At 48.3% G+C, this 22,411-nt stretch overlaps 1 protein-coding gene across 5 annotated transcripts; it reads left to right on the top strand.

Annotated features, from left to right (window-relative positions):
• The first annotated feature begins 1,475 nt into the window (after positions 1-1,475).
• On the top strand, positions 1,476-22,097 carry Psmd9 (proteasome 26S subunit, non-ATPase 9). 5 transcript variants are annotated; one of them, XM_087577608.1, is made up of 7 exons: positions 1,476-1,673; positions 8,206-8,308; positions 12,024-12,232; positions 14,214-14,315; positions 19,169-19,257; positions 19,800-19,914; positions 21,779-22,097. In XM_087577608.1, exons 1-6 carry the CDS (start codon positions 1,536-1,538, stop codon positions 19,825-19,827), a joined length of 669 nt encoding a protein of 222 aa, XP_087433734.1. In that variant the 5' UTR covers positions 1,476-1,535; the 3' UTR covers positions 19,828-19,914; positions 21,779-22,097.
• The last annotated feature ends 314 nt before the right edge of the window (positions 22,098-22,411 follow it).

Here is a 22,411-nt window from a genome sequence, read left to right as displayed (position 1 = left end):
AATTGATGGGAGAAGGTTCAACCCATTGTGGAGTGGTGGTCCTGGGTTCTATAAGCAAGCAGGCTGAGCAAGCCAAGAGGAGCAAGCCAGCAAGCAGCGCCCCTCCGTGGCCTCTGCATTGGCTCCTGCTTCCGGGTTCCTGCAATGTTTGAATTCTTTCCCTAACCTCCTTAAACAATGAACAGTTATATGGAAATGTATACCAAATCAAGCTTTTCCTTCCTGAAGTTGCTTTGGCCATGGAATGTTATCACAGCAATAGAACCCTAACTAGGACAGTGTGCAAAATTTTTTCCTGCATAGGTGTATGTGCACCATGTGTGTGACTGATGGTCACAGAGGTTAGATGAGGGCACTACTAGAGTAACCGACAGTTGTAAGCTTCCAGTGAGCACTGGGAACTAAACCCAGGCCCTCTGCAAGAGTTTTAAGATGTTCTTATTCGGTTGGGGATTTAGCTCAGTGGTAGAGCGCTTGCCTAGGAAGCGCAAGGCCCTGGGTTCGGTCCCCAGCTCGGGGGGGGGGGGGGGGGGGGGGGGGAGATGTTCTTATTCATGAGGTATTCACCAGAGGAGTCTCAGGGTAGCTCCCAGGCTTTTTCAGGGTGAGCTTTTTTTTTCCTAGGTAAGCGCTCTACCACTGAGCTAAATCCCCAGCCCTCAAGTCCTCTTTTTTATAACCTAATTCTTCAGTGCCCAGCATCTGACCCTCCCTCCACAGGCAGAGATTACAGGCATGTACCACCAGGTATGGTTTATGCAATATTGGGGATCAGGAACACCCACTCCTTTTTCCAATTCTAAAAACTTGGAAATAGTTTCAAGGTCTTCCTCATCTGCAGAGCGAGTTTGAGGGCCCGTCTGAGATACACTTGATCTTGTCTGAGAAAGGCAGCAAATCGCTTGAAAGCATTTTTCTAAATGCTCAGGGGCTTCGTAGATATTAAGAACTGAAGTGTATCGGCAAGACTGGATTCTCTCACTTTCATACAGCCGGTGACCAGTGAAGGCTGAGTGAATGAAAACTATGTGTGAACCGGATGTGGTGGCTTTAATCCCGGAACTCAAGAGGCAGAGGCACATAGAGAAACCCTATCTTGAAAAACGGGGGAGGGAGAAACAGGGGCAGAATGAAAAAGGGAGGAAGGAAGAAAGGAAGGAATGAGAAAGAAAAGTGGAAATAAGTCACGTATAAAACGAGAGTTAAAGCCTACGTCATGGGGTTGGGGATTTAGCTCAGTGGTAGAGCGCTTGCCTAGCAAGCGCAAGGCCCTGGGTTCGGTCCCCAGCTCCGGAAAAAAAAAAAAAAAAAGAAAAAAAAAGCCTACGTCATCCTGTCTCCACTTAGCTCTGCCGGGTCATCTGAAAACCACGTGGTCTATTTAGCTGGAGTTTCCGGTGACTTCGCCCCACCTCCAAACTCAGTACTTGTGCATTGGCTGAAGTATTTTGTCCCTTGGGAGGACCCGTAGCTCCAGCCTCCCGGTGTCCGTAGCCGGGAAACCTGGCGTCCGGCGTTTTAGGCTGAGGTCCGCGATGTCGAGTGAGGAAGTCCGGCACCGGGCAGAGTCCTCTGAGGCCCGTGCGGCCGCGGTCAGCGACATCCAGGAGCTGATGCGACGCAAGGAGGAAATCGAGGCGCAGATCAAGGCTAATTACGACGTCCTCGAGAGCGTGAGTGTGGCGGACAGGATGGGGAGGCCTAGTGATGAGGCTTGGGGTTCCTAGGGGGCCTTTGCTGCGGGCCAGACGCCGTTTTTAAGTACTTTCCCTTGACGTGGGATTTATTTTCATTTTCGGAAGCATTAACTTTGCATTTTTAAGCTTCTTGTTTGTTTGTTTGTTTTTAACGCAGCCCCAAGCTGGCCTCGAACTCGTGATCCTTCACAGACTTGTGCCACCGTGGTAGGCCTAACGCATTAGTTAAACTGCCTTGGTCACAGGGATAGAATATTTGCTGAGGCATAGTGATAATCGCCACTGTCACCTTCTATAGGTAATGGTACAAGGTTTGGTGCGCCTTGTACCCCGCTTTTCATTAGGACTTTTTAAGTGTCAACTGTGAGAATTAACTGGGCATCTTGTTACATTGCATGTTGTAGCCAGGGAAGACATCCTTATTTAATCCCAGCACCTGGAAAGTGGAGGCAAGAGGATCAAAACTTCAGGGTTATTCTTGACTACACAGTAAGCTCGAGGCCAGCCTGGGCTATATTAGACCTTGTCTCAAACATACAAACAAACAAAGTAAAAATAAAATGCAGATTCCAATTGGGGTGGGGAAAAGACTCTGTATTTCGGGATAACTCCCACCTCTGCTACTAAGGCTCCTTTGAGTAATGACAGATAAAGCGCATTACCCTTACTGTAAATGGGGAAACTGAGGCCCAGAGTGGAGCAGATGCACCAAAGAGGCAGTGGTTGGCTCAGTGATGTTTATCTCTTAAGCAGATGTATTTTTCTTAAAACCACAAGTCAGTTTATAGAGGAAGGGGAGGCTAAATCACACTCAGATAGGCTGGGTGCAATGACTCCTGGGGGACGGGTGTCACATAATGGATCCTCTAGAGGTTCTATATGCCAGGTAGGTGCTGACCATATGCCTGAAAGGTAGTATCTTGTATGTGTGTTGTATCAGGAGATTGTCACAACTCCATTGTTAAGTCGTGTGTGTCCCTGAAGCTCAAAGAGGCAGAGTCAGGGGTTGGAGAGATGGCTCTGAGTTTAAAGACACTGGCTGCATAATCGTGAGAACTGGAGTTCAAATCCTGCACTCACCGTATTACAATTCACGTGTCCCACAAACACCTGTAACTCCACATGCTCGGGGATACATTTAAACAGACACAAATCTCTTTTAAAAAATAATAACCTCTGTGTGTGTGTGTGTGTGTGTGTGTGTGTGTGTGTGTAAGTAAGAAGTCACTTGTTTTAAGTCACAGACCTCAGGGCTGGCAAACCTTAGACCTGTACTGAAAGTAGGTAAAAAGCAGTTTTTGTTTTGTTGATCGAATAAGTATTTCTCTTTGTAGCTCTGGCTGTCCTAAACGCAGAGATCCACCAGGCTCTGCCTCCCAAGTACTAGGATTAAAGGCGTGCACTATCCCCGCCTGGCCAAAACTCGTTTCTTTTTTTTTTTTTTTTTCTTTTTTGGTTCTTTTTTTCGGAGCTGGGGACCGAACCCAGGGCCTTGCGCATGCTAGGCAAGCGCTCTACCACTGAGCTAAATCCCCAACCCCCAAAACTCATTTCTTAAACTGAAGTTACTTGCCTACTCAAGGAGAATCATACACCTCACATATTGTCTTTTGGTATTGGTCTATTCTTTACTATTTAGCTGGGTGCGGTATTGTATACCTGCAACCTCACGGGAGCAAAGGCATGGAGATTGCCGCACGTTCAGGGCCAGTCTGTTCTACACAGAGAATTCCAGTGAAACAGCAAGGCCCCGTCTGAACAAACCAGCGGTAGGTAGAGGAGCTGGGGAGCTACTGTCAAATGCATCCCTCACACACTCGAAGACCTGAGTTCAGTCCTTAGAACTCATGGGTATAGTGGTCCTTGTCTGTAATCCCAACTGGACAGGCAGAGACAGGAAGATCCCCGGGGTTTATGGCCAGCCAGTCTAGCCTGTGTGACGAGCTGTAGGCTGGTGAGACTCCCTGTCTCAAAGGAGGTAGACAGTGTTCCTGCGGATGCCCCCTTGAGATTATCCTGCGACCGGCTCATTGCATGGCATGCATATGTATGTGCACACACAGGTACCCCTGCATGCATACACACAAACACATGCATTAAAAACCAAATAAGAGGAAAAATTATAACTGTGCTGCACAAAATCTGAGGCTGTTTTCTCTTAACTGTAAGGTAAGAGTGTATGCTAATTGCTTTGACTAACTTGGTTTTTGGTTGCTGAGGGCTTGAAGCTTAAAAGTCTGCTCTGATTTTTAATTAATTAAAAAGACAGGCTCCCAGCTGGGTGGTTGTATCTCACTTCTTTAATACCAACACTTGGGAGGCAGAGGCAGACGGATCTCTTGAGTTTGAGTTTGAGGCCAACCTGGTATACAGAGTGAGTTCCAGGACAGCCATGGCTACACAGAAAACAGAAAAACAAAACAGGGAAAAAAAAAAAAAAAAGACAGGCTCTCAGGTGTTCAGCTTAGACTACATATGTGAGACCCAGTCCCTCCCCCACATAAAAGTAAAAAGAAATTATGAAAGGAAAATGATAAATTAGATATCACTGCTAAAAACTCCCCTTTCATAATACTTAGTCAAGAATATGAAAAGAGAAGCCACAGGATGGAAGGAAGTAGTTGCAAACTGTCTCCTAAGCTGGTGCCTGGGGTGTGCACTAAAAGCAGCAGTAAATCACAGTAATAGATGCACAAGCATCCTCCTTAGAAAAAGGCATAGGATCTAAGTGGACGTTCCCTAAATTAAGTATGTATGGTTGATTAAGAAGCTCGGGCACGGGGCTGGAGAGATGGCTCAGCGGTTAAGAGCACCCGACTGCTCTTCCAGAGGTTATGAGTTCAATTCCCAGCAACCACATGGTGGCTCACAACCATCTGTAAAGAGTTCCAATGCCCTCTTCTGGTGTATCTGAAGACAGCTACAGTGTACTTATATATAATAAATAAAAAAAAAAAAAAAAAAAAAAAGAAGCTCGGGCACACATTCAGAGCATTGTCTGCTCTTGCAGAGGACCTGCGACCAGTTCCCAGCACCCACAGACGTGGTAACTCACAGCCATCTGTAACTCTGCTTCCAGGGTATGCAATGCCTCTTCTGACCTCTGTAGGCACCGCATGTACACGGTCCACATCCATACACAGAGCCAAAACACTCATACACGTAAGGCAAAGCATGCCGAACGGTCAGAGCTATTAGGGAAATGTAGTTAAAATCACAGTGAGAACTGCCTCATACTCACCAGGATGGGTCTAACGAAAATGTAGGTGATATTCTAGGAGACCACGGAGAAATTGGAAATACCATACAACTGTAAAATGGTGTAATTGCTGTCCAAAACAATAAACAAGGAGTTTACATATAACCCAGAAAATCCATTCCTCATTTGATATTTTGATTGTTGCAAACATGTCATGCAAAAAATCCATTTACATTTGTATTGAGAACTTTGGTTCCTTTGAAAACCACAAATACAGGACTATGCCTGGCTTTTGTTATAATCCCAAGGGGCGCTGGTGACTGTGGTTTGCCGCATGCTCTAGCAGCAGCCTGAGTTTGCCAGCTGCAGACAGTTTCTGTGCTTGTGTGGCATTTGGGGTTTTGGGGACTTTTTAGAGGATCTGTAAATGCTAGGACCCTGAGTGGTGGAGTTGTGGTTGGTTGTTGGGTGGTCGCTATGGGTTGCTGTTGGTCTCCGTTGGTTAACTAATCATGTGCAAAGAAGAAGAAATTGGGTGTCCTGGCCAAACTTGCCCCAAGGAACTCAGAGGTTCCTACTCAGCTGGAAGTGGTCTGATGATAACATTGCCCCCTCCCCTCTGTCCTTTCTCTCTCCTATCTAGGGGGTTGAAAGGGTGGAGAAGGGTGGGAGAAAGAACCCACAAAGTAGCTAAAGTCGGGCTTCACACATTGTTTAAAATGCCTAGGAAGTGCAAAGCCACACATTCCTCCAGCCAACGGATAAATAGAACACAGTCACCATACACAGGTGCTGACAGTAGAAGGACTCCTGAGTTAATCATGCTGTAAATGCTTGCCCGTGCTATCATGTATATCATGTGTATCATGTATCTTGAAAGCCATGTCAGAAGGACGTTGTAAAACACCTTGTATTGTGCATGTTCTGTCTTTCATCTGGCTATCTCCTAGTACTTCCTATATAGCCCAGGCTAGCCTTGAATTCTTGGCAATCCTGCCTCGGCCTCCTGAGTGCTGAGATTATAGGTCGGCACTGTGACACCTAGCTTCCTTTGTTAACTCATGGCTGGCTAAAAGTCCCAGCTGGCCTTGAACTCGCTCTTTAGTTCAAGCTGGCCTCAAATTTGCAGTTGTCCTGTCTTGGCCTGCCTCCATGTTGGGATTATAAGTGTGTCAGTGTGCTTGGCATTGCATGGTTTCACGTGTATGGCATGTCCTGTTCTGAGTCTCAAATGCCCCTCCCATATTAAACGTTTGGTGCCCAGGGCGATGCTCTCGAGACCTGGTGGAACTGTGAAGAGGCAGAACTCTGTAGGTCACTGATGTGTGCCCTTGCTGGGGTGGTTTCTGTAGGTCACTGGGGGCGTGCCCCTCGCTGGGGTGCTGTAGGTCACTGGGGGCGTGCCCCTCGCTGGGGTGCTGTAGGTCACTGGGGGCGTGCCCCTCGCTGGGGTGCTGTAGGTCACTGGGGGCGTGCCCCTCGCTGGGGTGCTGTAGGTCACTGGGGGCGTGCAGGGGCAGTGGAACCACAGGCTTTTGCTTTTTCTTTTTTTCCTTCTTTCCTTCCCCCCAGGATCATGATGGAGTGGCTTCCACAATAATGTTCTGCTTCTCCACAGAGTTAAAACGAAGAGTCTCCAGATATACCCACCCACAAACACCCATCAGACAGCGTGTAACGAGTCTGTCCGTTTGTGTGCCGAAACTTCAAGCCTCTGAGCCCCCATGAGCCTCTTCCCTCTATGTTGGTTATGATACTCAAACATATTCTTAGAGTTTCAGAGGTACAGTGTGAGAGCCTGCCTCAAATAAATAGTTACTAAAGCGGGCCCCAAAGCGGAGGTGCCTCTGCTTCCAGTGACTCAGGAGGCTCCTCAGGAGGCTGAGGCAAGAGGATTGGTTGATTCCAGCGAGCTGGGAACAGCCTGAGTAAACAGTGAGACTAAATGTAAAGTGTTAAATGAATGTGTTGCTTTGAGTAAGGAATACATTTCCCAGTGTCCAGATTCAGAACCTGCTAATGTTTATCAAATACAAAAGTTACCCGTCCTTGCCTAATTCCCAGCCACTCAGTCCGTTTCCTTCCCTGGAGGCAGCCGTGCCATCCAGTGATGAAGGGACCTTGCTATGCCCCTTAGGTCTCTTAGTTTTGGAAGAGTCAAGACCTGGTCCCACTGCGGTCTCTGGAGTTTGCTTCCTCTAGCATCAAGGCTTCAGCTAAGCGTCAGCGGTTGGGAGGAAGGAGTTGGAGGGGTGAGGTCAGGGATGGGGCGGAGAGAAGGCTCTGAAGGCTTTGGAGTGGTTTGATGTTGCTTTAATTAACTGGGTTTGGAGAGGCGATCTCATGACTCCACAGCTAACCTTGAACTCACTGGATAAGCAAGGATGAACTTTGGTTCTCCTGCCTCTCCGTCATGTGTCACCACACTGGCTTTGCAGGGGTGGGGAGGAGTGCTGGGCAAGCACTCTAGCACTGAGCTCCATCCTATAGCCCTACTTATTCTGGTGGGTGGTTATTTGGTTTTTGTGCTGTAGAGAATTAAATCCAAGATTGGCATGTGCCCGTCTAGTGCCCTACCACTGACCTACGGTCCAGCCTTGCTTTGTGTGAACTGTTCTCGTGCACTGCTTGTGTCTTATTAATGTGTGTATGGTGTGTGTGTGTGGGGGGAGTGTTGATGCACAGAGTACGCATGGCGGTCAGAGGACAGCTTTGTGCAGTTTGTGCTCCTTTTCCATTTTTTTTTTTTTTAAGATTTTATTCATTTATTATATATAAGTACACTGTAGCTGACTTCAGACACACCAGAAGAGGGCATCGGGTCTCTTTACAGATGGTTGTGAGCCACCATGTGGTTGCTGGGAATTGAACTCAGGACCTCTGGAAGAGTAGTCAGGTGCTCTTAACCGCTGAGCCATCTCTCCAGCCCCCTTTTCCATCTTTTGGGCCCCAGGAATTGAACTCGGGTTGTCAGGCTCAGTGGCAGCCATCTTTATTCGCTGAGTCATCTCTGTGGCCTCAATGCTTTCATTATTAAAGATCAATTAAAAATGGTACCTCCTACAGAGAGTAGCTGTAAGGACACAGTTAAAGGACCTGGTGTGTGTTAAAGACATCACTGTGTGGTCCTTGCTGTCCCTTTTATCATGAGTTAGAAGGGCAGAGGTCTAGGGAATTGCATCTTGATTACCTGTGAGATTTTTTTTTTTCTTTTTTTTTGGAGCTGAGGACTGAACCCAGTGCTCTACCACTGAGCTAAATCCCCAACCCCTCCTGTGAAATATTTTTAACCACATATCTTTCTTTCAGCAAAAAGGAATTGGCATGAACGAGCCTCTAGTGGACTGCGAGGGCTACCCCCGGGCAGATGTGGATTTGTATCAGGTCCGAACAGCAAGGCACAACATCATCTGTGAGTGACCCTCTCTGGGGCTGTCTTGGCTTGTGGTAGGGGGGCAGAAGACATGGGGGTGATTTACATTGAGCATTACGAAGCTTCTCTGCTTTGTCTCCATCGTGGAACTGAGAACCAAGGGGATGGGGAAATGGCAGAGTTCTGTGTTGATGGCTTAGTTTTTTTATTTTAAATGCTTTGCTTCAAAGTGAGATGTGGTGGCACACATCTTTCACCTTTTTTTTTTTTTTAATTCTTTTTTTCGGATCTGGAGACCGAACCCAGGGCCTTGTGCTTGGTAGGCAAGTGCTCTACCACTGAGCTAAATCCCCAACCCCCACATCTTTCACCTTTACACCCAGCATTCAGGAGGCAGAGGCAGAGGCAGAGGCAGATGGATCTCTGTGAGGTTGAGGCTAGCCTGGTCTACAGGGTGAGTTCCAGGCTAGCCATCTGGAGAAAAACCCTGTCTCAAAACAAACAACAAAAATCCAAGAGCAAACAAAAAACAAACAAACAAAAAAAACTTGGCTTCAAGCTGGTGTGGTAGCATACAGCTATAAAGGTCAGGAGTTTGTTGTAATGGGATCCGATGCCCTCTTCTGGTGTGTCTAAGACAGCTAAAATGTACTCATACATAAAATAAATAAATCTTTTTTTAAAAGAGGATTTTAAAAAAGAAAGTAAAAAACAAGGAATGAAAACTTTACTTTGTTATGGGACTTCATTGAATTAAGAGTGGAAGCCCAGACCAGTCTCTCACCAGCCCCATGGAGTCCAGGAGGCAGCCCTTCAGGGTAGTGACATGGCGGCCACTGTGCAAGCAGAAAAGACCTGGGCTGGCTCTCAGACTCAAGTATGCAGTGTAAAGGTCGGCAGAAACCAGGCTCTGCCTGTCTTCAGCGCCCAGGCTGTGTTCAGGCAGGAGGCAGGCGACAGGAGAAAAGGTTCTGGCGTCCCACCCTGAGTTCACCGTTCAGTTAGCATTTTCCTCTCACAGCCGTCTGCCTGTCAGGAAGGCTGAGCGAGCCTGCTTTGCTGCAGGCCCATCACGCTCATGAAGTACCTGGCAGAGCATGGCACCTGCAGAGGACATTGGGTTTGTGTTCCTGCTGTGACAAGCCACAGATGATTATTATCTCTGACAGTTCTGGAGGTGAGCCCGTCCGAAAGTCTGCTGACAATCCAGGTGTCTGTGGGCCTGGCGCCCCCCAGTGGCTGGGGCTGGTGTCATTCTTTTTTTTTTTTTTTTTTTTGGTTTTTTTTTTTTTTTTTTTTTTGGTTTTTTTTTTTTTTTTTTTTTTTTTTTGGAGCTGGGGACCGAACCCAGGGCCTTGCGCTTCCTAGGTAAGCGCTCTACCACTGAGCTAAATCCCCAGCCCCTGTCATTCTTTATCTTTGCAGAAGCCACCTGTGTCTGTCTTCTGGCTCTTGGCTGTCATCCTCTGTCTTTAGCGACCACATCTTTCTTTTTTTTTTGGTTCTTTTTTTTCGGAGCTGGGGACCGAACCCAGGGCCTTGCGCTTCCTAGGTAAGCGCTCTACCACTGAGCTAAATCCCCAGCCCCCGACCTCATCTTTCTAACCTTTGATGCTGCTATCAAATCTTTCCTCTTCCCTCCTGCCTCCCTCTTTAACTTGTTAAGGCCCCCGTGATGATACTGGGCCCTCCCAGAAAATCCAGGCTCATCCCTCCTCTCCGGGTCCAGAGGTCACGTGTGCTCCAGCTTCTGGGTGAGGATGCGAGCATCTCTTACTTGGCACTGGTGGATAATCAGCCCTCCATCCAGTTACAGTAGGAGACCAGTCACGCACGGTTTGCACCTCATGGTTTCCACTGAGGATGTGGTGGCTTTGCCTGCAGTGTTCGGGTAAAGAAGCTTCTATAAGCGGGATGCAGAGTGAGTGAGGTGGGTGCAAGCTCCCTCGAAGCCACGCTGTGGTGACAGAGCACCTCAGAGCATCCGCTTCCCTGAATATTCCGGTTCTAAAAAGGTCCAGTTTTATATTAAAGCGACTAAGGAAGTGCAGAGAATAGGAAAACCGTGTGAAGACAGCCAGTGGGAGGGACATCCTGAGCTTCACCCCAAGCCTCTCAACCCCCAGGGATGTGGCCCGCTCCCTTCCACATAAGCAGGACCTGGCAGGTTTGAGGAATGCTGATTATCTTCGTGTTCCAGTGCCATTCTTTTCCTACTAATTTGAAATACAGCAGCATTATACACTGTGTGTGTGTGGGTGTGCGCGGGTGTGTGCATTCACTGCTGGGAATGGAACCCAGGGCTGCACGCTAAGAACTTACTGTACCACGTGGGGTTTTCAGTTATGCCGAGCCTATTTCTGGCCATTTTACACTGTTCTACTCTGTGTTAATTTTGTATCATCTTAATGACTTTATTAATGTGATTGAACAATTCCCCCATTAGTATTCTTTTGAAAGATTATTCCCACAAGTTTAATGTATTCTTCTTTTTCTTTTTTTTTTTTTTTGGTTCTTTTTTTCGGAGCTGGGGACTGAACCCAGGGCCTTGCACTTCCTAGGCAAGCACTCTACCACTGAGCTAAATCCCTAGCCCCTAGTTTAATGTATTCTTAAACATGGGCTTTTCTTAAGGACCAATCCTAGGCTTACATTGAAATTGGGAAGGTTGTACAGAAAGGTCCCCTATGCTGAGTCCCCAGTCTCTAATCACCAGTAAGTGCTAGCACGGTATGTTTGTGACAGCTTAAGTTTAGTTCTGAAATTATTGCTGTGGAAGGGTTTCCAGGCGATGAGAACCTTTTGAATTCTGATATGGAACTGTAATGTATTAGCAACTCAGTCATTGGTCCTCTCACCCACAGCAGTGTGGGGAATACAGGTGGATTGTGTATACGACATGGACTCCACTTTAAACCTTCCTGGCCTGGTGTCTGTTTTTAATCCCCTCACATCTGCCTCTGTGGGCTGAGTATCCAAGTCCCCTAATTCCTGAGGGCCTCACCTTTGCCCCACAGTGACAGGAAGGCTGAATGACCCAACAGCCCAGTCAAAGGCTCCTGTAGAGTTGGGGAGTCTATGACCCGGGTGTGGGTTGACTAACAGGGCGACGGTACCAGGCTGCCTTTGAGACTATGGAGTGAGTTATATTAACCTAGTGGTCTGGATTAAATAAGGAGTGGGGTCCAGGGAAGGAGGAAAATAATTTTTAAGGTTTTAAAAGGACATTAAATGCTGGCTGCTTGCAGGACTGGCCTCCAGACAGGATCTGTTGGACTACCACGGATATATCTTATTTTAATTTTTATTTATGTGTATAGGTGTTTTGCCTGTATACAGCATGTGTGCCAGGTGCCTGCAAAGGCCAGAAGAGGACATTAGATTCCCTGGGACTAGAGTTCGAGACAGTTGTGAGCCTCTGTGCTAGGAATTGAACCTGGGTCCTTTCCACTGATCTTAACTGCTGATCCGTCTCTCCAGCCCTTGATTCAATATTGTGAATTAGCTTTTAGCACTGAAAACTTAGAGGTAGTTCCCTCAAAGCCCTTAGTTTTTAGCCTTTCTAGGAAAATCAAAGATTTGGCAGCACTAAATCTGCCTCTCGAGCCCCATCAGTTGGCAGGAGCCTAACCTACACTGAGCATCCCACACATGGCTCACTAGGCTCTTGTGTCACCACTCTTGTGAGTGAATTCAGGTGTCTCTTCTCATCTTCCTGTGTCCTGAGCTGTCTTCCCTTGTCTTTTCTATCCAGGTCTCCAGAATGATCACAAGGCACTGATGAAGCAGGTGGAGGAGGCCCTACACCAGCTACACGCTCGGGACAAAGAGAAGCAGGCTCGGGACATGGCTGAAGCCCGAGAAGAGGCCATGAACCGTAGGCTGGCCTCGGACAGTCCCGCCCTACCCAAGGCCTTTGCCAGAGTGAACAGTATCAGCCCTGGTTCCCCAGCCAGTATTGCGGTAATTTTGCCGACTCCCCCAAATCTACTCTTAGCAGTACCATGAGTTAGGTAGCCCTGGGTGCGGAGGCCTGCCAGAAGCCAGACCCACCCTCTCATTCTGTGGCTGAATTCCTTTATCCCTTTGACACATGCTGGCCAGAGTTTGGTGTACATTGGGTCAGCTTACTGGACTCATGGAGAGACCTGTTGTGGGACCCCAGGGACACAGTGTAGAAGGTGATACATGTCTCCCCATTAAAGGCGTGGACCCATTTCCCTGGACAGGGAAGGAAAAAAGTGACGAGAGCTTGAAGTGATGTCGGTGTCCTTGGATAGATTCTTGAGCAGTGTTACTGGGCTGCTCACGCCGTGATGACTCACTGCAGGGTACAGCGTGGCCACACATTAAGTACCACTGCCAACTTTAGAGTATTTTTTATTGGTGCTGAACAGAAGCCACTCAGGACTTGCTAACCCTGGTATTCTTGTCTGCACAGACCTGCCCATTCTATGTATTTCATAGTTATATGCAGTCCTGTTTTCAGGGTTCGTTCAGGGCCTAGGCACATATGAAGGCTTCGTTACATTTTACGGCTGAGTAATATCCGTTATGTTCCAGGCATGTGCTTGCTGGTCAGTTAACGGATGTCTGGATCTCTTCTGCATTGGGGCCGTTATCAATAATTCGGCTGTGAATATTCATGTAGAAGTTTGTGGCCATGCATTTAAATTGAACACTGTGGCTGGGCAGTATTCCCGCTCTCCCTGTCTGACCCACGAGGACAAGTCACACAAACTTGAAGCAACCCCAGTCAGCACACACAGCCCCAGGGAAGCAAAACTGGATTCTTTCCTTTATTTTTTTTCTTTAGTATTTTGAGACAGGGTGTCTTTGTGTAGTCTGGCTGTCCTGGAACTCAATCTGTAGACCAGGCTGGCCTCAGACTCACAGAGATCCACATTCCTCTGCCTCCCCATTAAAGGCGCATGTTACCAGACAGAACTCAATTCTGAATCCAGATCCTACAAGTCGTCCCAAGGCTGGGGGATAAAGGGTGGCTCGGTGATTAAGAGCCCTGGCTGTTCTTCCAAAGGACTCGGGTTCAGTTCCCAGGACTCGAATCGAGGTTCACAATCACCTGTAACTAGTTCTAGGGGATCCAGTGCCCTCTTCTGGCCTCCATGGGCACCTGACATACAAGCAGGCAAATACCTAAACACATTAGATAATAAAATAAAGAGCTTTAAAAAGGTCACCAGACTACTGGGTGAAAAGGTCACGAGGCCACGGGGTACAGTGGTGTATGTTCATAATCCCAACCACCGAGGCAGCGGAGACAGACTCACGCAAGTTTGGGCAACTTAGGAAAATGCTATTTTGAAATAAAATCAACAAAAGACTGAGGGTGTAGCTCTTTGGTAGAGCTCTTGTCTGGCTTGGATTCCCAGTGCTGCGAACAATTTTAAAAAGCAAAATAAAGCCAAGTCATAGACTGCACACGGCACACCAGCTCTTTAATCAGAGCTGCATCCGCACCACCTGGTACCTCACTGCAGTCACCCTCTGGCGAGTGTTGTTACAGAGGCCAGTAAGCGGTGGCTAGGCTTGGATCGGAAATGAAAGGACCTCGCTGGTTCTGGCTGGCCTTAGGCCTGTGGCTGCTGCTTAGGGACTCGGAGGGCCAATGTTTGCTTTGTCTCAAAAAAAAAGTATGCCTAGGCTAACCTGCAGCTGGAGCCTTTTACATATCCGCAAGGTCTCTGTTGGGCACATCTGGAGCCCTCTTGCTAGATCTGCCCTAGAAAGAACCTCCACGGTGAGCTCACTCGCTGATCCTCCATGAGGAGTTTAGTCTTCGACCTCCTTACCTAGAGCCTGCCGAATGTTCCCTGTAGAAGATAAGCTCTTGACCTTGCCACTGAGTTGTATACTGAGCAGTAAAAACGACCAGAAACGCATTCAACCTCTTAGTTGGTTTTTAATTTTCTCCTGTCTTCAGGGCCTGCAAGTGGATGATGAAATTGTGGAGTTCGGCTCTGTGAACACCCAAAACTTCCAGTCTCTGCAGAACGTGGGCACTGTGGTGCAGCACAGCGAGGGGGTGAGTCTGGGTGCCTCACAGACCACAGAGGCATGCTGCTCACACAGTTCAGAGGGTAGGGTGGAAGTCCAGGAGCAGAGTACCACAGATTCAGGGTCTGGTAGGGGTGTTTCCTGGTCCATAGTTTGCACAAATGATGGATCACTAATTCTGTCACCAGGGCTCCACCCCCATAAATGTCACCCCTCTAAAGTCCAGTCTCCCACTCCATCACACCAAGGGGTTAGCCTCACAGAGTGAGAGTTTTCCAGAGGGAAGCAAGTGTTCAATACATAGCGCTGGGGGTCTGTCTGGGTTACACAGATGATGGCCCTTCCTGGTCATCCTGTCTAGACCCTCCTCTGTGTCCGGGAGCTGTTCTGGAAGATGTCTTATTTTGGCACAGGCCCTGTTCCCCTACAGCTGTTTGTGGGGTACAGTTGTCCATCACTGCTTTCTCAGACCACGTGATGTTTCCGGCTTCACCCAGCACGACCGTGTGTGTGTGTGTGTGTGTGTGTGTGTGTGTGTGTGTGTGTGTGTGTGTGTGTGTGTGTGTGCGTGCGCGCGCGCGCGCACGCACGCACGTGTTTTCCTTGTGAAGCCTGTGTGTAAAAAAGGGTTGCAGGCTCTGGGAGGGCCATTGACAACCATTTCTATTTGAGACAAATTACATCTCAGATGTTGGGGAAGTCACTGTGTGGCCTAGGATGATCTCAGACTTTCTGACTGCCTTTCCTCCAGTGCACTGGAGTTATGAGTGTGCTCCTCCGTGCCTGGTTTTACGTAGTACTGAGCCATCTCTCCAGCCCATGCATGCACGTCCTGATTTCTCTGACACATAGATTTCCCTGGAATTTATTTTATAATTAGTTAAATAGTGTAATTAGACACCCATTACCAGGTCACTCTTCCCCCAGATAGATATTAGTTGTCCCGGTACCATTCATTATTATGAGTACTTAACCCGCTAGTTTACAGTCACCTCTATTAATATCATAGGTGGGTGGTGCTCTATTTGGGATTGCTTAGAAGACTCCGTTTGTCTTGTTGGCTTTCCTTTAATACCATTTAGAAAGTTAGAAGGCCAAAACCACAGGTGCTGCTTGTCTGTTGGTACAACGGTTCTCAACCTTCCTAACGCTGCGACCCTTTAATACAGTTCTTCATGTTGTGGTGACCCCAACCGTAAAATTACTTTTGTTGCTACTGCACAACTGTATTTTTTCTCCTGTTACAAATAGTAATGTCATCATCTGTGTTGTCAGGTGGTCTTTGGAGACTCCTGTGAAATGGTGGTTCTCTCCAAGGAGGTTGCAACCCACGGGTTGAGAACCACTGGTCTAGCTGGACAGAAAGTCAGCCATTCCTGCTAGACCTGCCAGGACGTCAGCAGACACCATAGCCACCCAAAGGCTCCACCTCCATCCCGTGGTTGGCCTGAGCCTTCATTTCTCACGCTGTGGCTTCTTATCTCTTAGGAGTGCCTTGTGAGATCCTGCCCGCAGTCGGGGAGAAGGGAATTGGGGATCCTAAAGGGAGGCGTGGGAGAGGACTTGGGACATGCCATCCATCTGTCCAGGAGGGTCTCCCCTCTCTGCTCGCCCTGTGCTCACCCCTCTGGTCTCCGTAAGCTTTCCTCTGTTACAGTCGCTCATCTCTGTCGTCTCTGTCCCAGTGTTTGTTTGTGGCTGTCCAGCCTTGCTAGCCTGCTGTTCATCATTTCAGCGAAGCCTGTGACGGGGACTCACCCACATCTCCAGCTTTCAGGGTTTTCTCCTAGCTTTGGAGAAACAGCCTACCGTATCTCAGGATGAAGGCTTTGAGTTCTTTCTGAGGTGAAAAGTGAATCTGAGTGGACTTGCCTCTGCCTCCCAAGTGTAGGGATTACAGCCATGCTCCGCCATGATGGCTTTGTGTGGTAGGCTCTGTAGATTCGGCTCCATGTGCTAGGTGAGCCCTCTACACAGAGCTGCGCCCCAGTTCTTCTTCACACACTTTCCCCCAAGTACTGGGGTTACAGGCGTGCGCTGCTCTACCTCCTACCATGCCGCCTCAGCACTTCTCTCCAGCATGGTTCTTTGCACTCAGATGAAGAGTTGGTAGATCTTGGATGGTGTGTGTGTGCCTGTGCATCATCCGCTGTGTATCCACGTAGGAGTGAGGGACACTTAGGGTGTGTTTGGGTGGTGACTGAGAGTAGATTCTGGGCTTAATCTGCATTCTTCTACATGAATGTAGCCTTTGCTTCTTTTTTAAAGATTTATTATTTTGTATGTGTTTTGCCTGCATTTGTGTATGCATTCCATATGCATGTCTGATGCCCATCCAGATGAGAAAGGGACATCGGACCTCCTGGGTCTGGAGTTACAGACAGTTGTCAGCTACTCTTTGGGTACTGGGAATTGAACCCGGGTCTACTACAAGAGCAGCCAGTGCTCCTAACCACTGAGCCAACCAGCCTGCCAGCCCCAGGTCCCAGCTTCTTTGCTAGGACTATAGATCTTCCCTTAGAAGCTTTTTCCAGAAGACTATTGGGGAGTCCCGTATGCCAGTCAGATAAAAGCCAAGCTGCCATGGGGAGTTTGAAAACCACACAGCTGATCTCAGCCCTGATCCTCAGGGCCCTACTTGAGAGTCAAGAGTCAACAAGACCCCAAATGTGGCTGTGCTGTTAGCGTTTTGGTGGTCTCCAGTTGTATCAAGATTATGCTTTTGCTAGCAAACTTTCATCAGCTTTCCTTGTAGAAATGCAGGTCTGAATAATCAAATTCTATACTCTCAAAGCCCAGGAAATCTCCGTGGAGAACAATTACTATCTTCATCTAGCAGGGTATGGTTCAGTGGTCCATCCATTTCCAGGTGCCAGGTCGTGGCTTTGATCTACAAAACTGGTGTTGTTGTTGTTGGTGTTGTTGTTGTTGTTGTTGTTGTTGTTGTTGTTGTGAGACAGTTTCTCTGTGTAGCCCTGGCTGTCCTGGAGCTCACTATGTAGACCAGGCTGGCCTCAAACGCACAGATCCAATTACCTCTGCCTCCTGAGTGCTGGGATTAAAGGTGCACCACCATGCCAGCACACTGTCTTTTGGCTTTTGTTTCTAAAATACTTTGTGTGTGTGTGTGTGTGTGTGTGTGTGTGTGTGTGTGTGTGTGTGTGTAGCCTTTATTATAAAAATGATGCGTGTCTAGTTCAGCCACAGGAATGTAGTAAATAGTCCATTACACATTACAACATGGGTATTGAAGACATGAGATAGGGCTGGAGAGATGGCTCAGCGGTTAAGAGCACTAACTGCTCTTCCAGAGGTCCTGAGTTCAATTCCCAGCAACCACATGGTGGCTCACAACCATCTGTAATGAGATCTGATATCTTCTGGTGTGTCTGACAGCTACAGTGTACTTATATATAATGAATAAATAAATCTTTAAAAAAAAAGAAAAGAAAACATGAGATAAAGTGACAGACCAACCACGAAACCATGTGATTCCTCAATGAAGTCGTCCTAAAAGGCAGATCCAGAAAGATAGAAAGGAGATCTGCTGGTGGTTGCTGGGGCGGGAGGGCAAGGATGAGGACTGCTGGCCGATGGTCTTTTGGATAATGCAGACATTCCACAGTTAGATAGTGGTGATGGGTCTGAGTGCAGGAGACGCACTGAGCCAGACGTGATCGTTATTGTATGTAAACTGTCTCAGTAATGAGTATACTGCAGATTTATCTTACACACAAAATCACATTGCAAAAACATTGAAAGTACAGATCAGAGCCCTGCGTCTCTCCCTCCCTAAGTATCTCCCCGTGTGTGCTTACTTCTGGGCTTGGGGCTGGGCTCCAGCATTGAACAAAACCAAGAGGGGGTCCTTGCTTTGAGAGCAGACGTTAAATCCGTGTTCTGGATATGCAGTTTCATATCCTGACCAGTGTTACCAGGGGAGGCCCAGGAGGGCTGGAGGAGGGCAGTGGGGTCCTGCTTTAGTTTGGGCTTGAAGGAGAGTGTTGCTAAGGGTTGATCTTGGCAGGTATAGAAACTGTGTGGAGGGGCTGGGGATTTAGCTCAGTGGTAGAGCGCTTACCTAGGAAGCGCAAGGCCCTGGGTTTGGTCCCCAGCTCCGAAAAAAACCAAAAAAAAAAAAAAAAAAAAAAAAAGAAACTGTGTGGAGTGGCCGCTAGAGAGCGCCTTCAGCTGGTTCGAAGGCCTTGGAGGCAGAGGGAGAAAAGCTTCCAAAGGGTGTTGATTGGCGCTCAGAACCGAGAGCATGGAGAATAGGGGAGAGTCTGGGAGGTGAGGGGTCAGGCCACTCAAGGCCAGCCTTGGAGTCCCTTACCAAAAAAAAAAAAAAAATTACCTTCTTTTCCTGGGGAGCAGCAGGAAACTGTTGTACCCTCCCAAGCTGGCGAGAGCTTATCTTAGACATTGCATAGTGCTAGTGAGAAAACAGGTTTGGGGGTTTCCCACAGTGGGTCTGTGTCCTAATAGGGTCTCAGGTAGGGACCAAGTGTCAGATACCGGAACTTAAGGAAACAGTTCTCATTCAAGTCACCATAGTTCCTACCACTCTTACCCTCCCACCATTTTTTAATTTCTTTTTTTTTTTTTTTTTTTTTTTTGGTTCTTTTTTTTCGGAGCTGGGGACCGAACCCAGGGCCTTGCGCTTCCTAGGCAAGCGCTCTACCACTAAGCTAAATCCCCAACCCCCATTTTTTAATTTCTTAATTTCTTCCTTGTCCTTTAATGCTGGTGACCAGCGAGAGGAACCTGTCCAGTTAGGGGCCCAGAGCAGTCCATTTCATGGTCAGAAAGTGGTGTCTCCACATTCTGAATCTGCTTGAGTAGACGGAAGCAGGGGCTTGAACGACCTTCTTTGCCTTTCAGAAGCCCCTGAATGTCATGGTGATCCGCAGAGGGGAGAAGCACCAGCTCAGACTGACTCCCACCCGCTGGGCAGGAAAAGGACTGCTGGGGTAAGGCTGGGGTCTGATTCCCTCATGCTCTCCCACCCTGGTCTTGATGGAGGGTGTGCTCAGACAGAGGGCTGGGGGTGCTGGCACCAATGGATAGTGTGCTCAGACAGAGGGCTGGGGGTGCTGACAGGTCCACTGAAGGATGGTGGTCCCCAGAGTGTGGAAACTGGTGGCTAAATAACCTTTCTAATGAATAAGGCTGCAGGCAAGAGGCAGTGGGTCCTCAGGTCATCTGAGAGTCTCTGCTTCTCAATCCTGGGGCATTGTCTTTAAGAGAAAGCAAAGTAGCCAGCAAGATGGCTCAGCAGGTGAAGGAACTTTCTGCCAAATCTCTGACCTGAGTTAGCTCCCAGGATCCACATGGTGGCAGGAGAGAACTGACTCCTGCAGGCTGTGCGTGGCACACGCACGCACACTCTCTTACATACACAGGGAATGTGAATACATTAAGAAGTACAGTCTTGTTCAGAGAGAAGTGTGCACCTGCTGGTTTCCCAGGCTGGAGCCGTCAAACCTGAGCGGTGTCTCTTTTTCTCTTACAGCTGCAATATTACCCCTCTCCAAAGATGACTGCTTCCTGGGAGCTGCAGGAGAGCTTCTTCAGCTGGGCCCGCGCTTGGCCTGGGGGATTTCCTCATTCTCTCGGCTCCCTCAAGTGTAAGGATCTGGAAGAGAGTGGCGGACGCCTGAGCGTCGAGGTGGAAGAGACGCTTTGGCTGCCTGATGTAGTCTCTGGGTTGAGGCATTATTAAAAATGTGGTTTGTGCTTAGCTACGTCTTGTGCAAAGTGCAAATTAGCCTGTCTGGGAAGTCTCTAGATTATGAGCCAGTGAGTGAGGGTGACGCTGGCAAGTAATGATCTGATGTCATTTTCTTTTCTTTTTTCCTTTTTTTTGTTTTATTCTTTTGTTTGTTTTTTGAAACAGGGACTCTGTGCAATTCTGACTGTCCTGGAGCTTCCTGTGTAGACCAGGCTGGCCTTGAGCTGACAAGAGATCCTCCTGCCTCTGCCTCATTAGAGGCATATACTAACATGGCTGGCTAGACTTTGAGAAATATGTATTATACACATACATACGTACATAACACACACACACACACACACACACATATACATACATACATACACACATATATACATGCACATAGTACATTTCTATATTTCCTGTCACTTTCAGTCCCTCTCAGACGTCCTCTCATGCTCACTTTCTAGCTGCCTGCCCTCTCTTTTTCCTTTTTAAATAAACAGCCTACTGAGTGCAATTTGTGCTTCGGGTATATTCATGGGTGTGGGCTCTTCCCTGGAGGAATGTGGTCGACCTTCCAGAGACCACACCCCTAAGTGCCGCAGGGACTTGCATCTCCCTCCTTTCTTTCTGAGTCAGGGTCGCATGTAGTCCAGTCCTGCCTCAGGTTTACCACAAAGCTGAAGATGTTGTGCTTCTCCCTGCAACGTCCTCCTGCAGGACCACACGCCTGGGGCGGGGTTGTGCGGGAGATGGGATCTCATGAGTTCAGACTGGCCTGGAGCTCAGTGTACCGGGACCGGCCTTACACTTGGGATCTTCCTGCCCTGGTCCCCTGGTCTTCTGGTGTGTGCCACCAAACTTGGCTGGTTGTCATTGTTACAGGGTTCTTTCTCAGATAAAGCCAGTTTTGCAGTTACGTGATTATGACCATCGTTCAGTCCCTCCTGGATTCCACATGAACTCAGAACCAAGCTCAGAAGGAGTTGGAAAAGAAGTTGTGCAAAGCAAATCAGTTCCCGAGCTAAAGTCAGGTTGATTCTTAGGCTGGAAACTGAACCTGGACCTCATAACTCTATGAGTGTTCATCGTGGGGATGAGCAGCTAGCAGTGCTGTGAGAGTCTGATGCAGCCTCAGAAGTTGGGTCAGTGTAGCCACCATAGCAAAGGCCAGGTAGAGGTGGCTCAAACTTACAACCCCAGCACTCAGGAGGCAGAGAGAGGTGCATCTCTAAGTCTGAGGCCAGCCTGTCTACAGCATGAGTTCCAGGACAGCCATGGCTGCACGGAAAAATCTGCTTCCAAACAAAATTAGCAAAGGTCACAAGGTCTCACAGGTTGCCCAGTGTGGTGTTGGCTTCCTCTTCAGTAACCCACTGGAAAACAGCAGACTTATTTACTTCTACAATAAAAGACCCTGCAGATAGCTCCTGATTTGGGCTTTTGTAATTGAGCCTCCCCACAGGGCAGTGGTGGTGATGCACCCTTTAATCCCAGCACTCAGCAGACAGAGGCAGGCAGGCAGATCTGAGTTCGAGGCCAGCCTGGTCTACAGAATGCGTTCCAGGACAGCCAGGGCTGCACAGAGAAAACCTGTTTCAAAATACAAAGAGATTGACCCTCTTGGGGTCGGCAGCGTGGGAAGGTGAGGTGCGCTTGCTGTTGTCGAGGTGAAGGGGTTTGTGGATGCCACTTCCTTCTGATTTTAAGATGATAAAATTGGTGTGGGTGATTCCTAGTGACTCCGTTTTTCTTCCTTTCTCCATGTGCCCCAGTCATTCCCCAGTTGCCACCCGTTTCTGTTTTGGATGTCTGGCACTTTCTACAAGGAAGCTTGTGTCCTTGGATTGGATTTGCTCAGGATGGAGGCAGAGACCAGCTTTCTCTGATGGCAGTCAGTACTGATGCGTGCTTCCTGCTTTGACTACTCACACTGGACTTGAAAGCCTCCCCCAGGCTGCTTCATCCAGACAGCCCCACGCATCCCTCTCTTGTAGCCAGACTTGCTATGTTTACTTGTGTTTGCTGTTCCCGTTGTAGGCTAGAAGTCCAAGTATTTTCCAGCCTCTATAATAAAACGCAGCTTGTACCAACCATTCAGTTCATCCTCTCTGAGCTATGCACCTCATCACCAACACTCGGACATGCGAGGTGGTGGCACTTGTTGGGAGTCATTCATAGTCTCCCATAGTGGGGGCAGCAGGCCTTGGACAGCTCAGGATGCCACCTTTGGGCTCCTTTGACTCGCTTCAACACAAACATCACTAATGGACTTAACCAAGCTGAAATGTTTCGTGCTAACAGCAAGATGATGCCCGCCACATAGCTTCAATCCCAGTTAGCTAAACTCTGCATGCTGTGCCCTGGCGAGAAGGTGGGCGGTTGGGTGCAGCCTTTGTGAGGCCAGA

The sequence above is a fragment of the Rattus norvegicus genome, chromosome 12, assembly GCF_021556685.1.
Source record: "Rattus norvegicus strain SHRSP/BbbUtx chromosome 12, alternate assembly SHRSP_T2T, whole genome shotgun sequence".
Classification (NCBI taxonomy): Eukaryota; Metazoa; Chordata; class Mammalia; order Rodentia; family Muridae; genus Rattus; species Rattus norvegicus.
The sequence above is the reverse complement of the archived record's forward strand: the minus strand, read 5'-3'. Positions and strand labels throughout refer to the sequence as shown.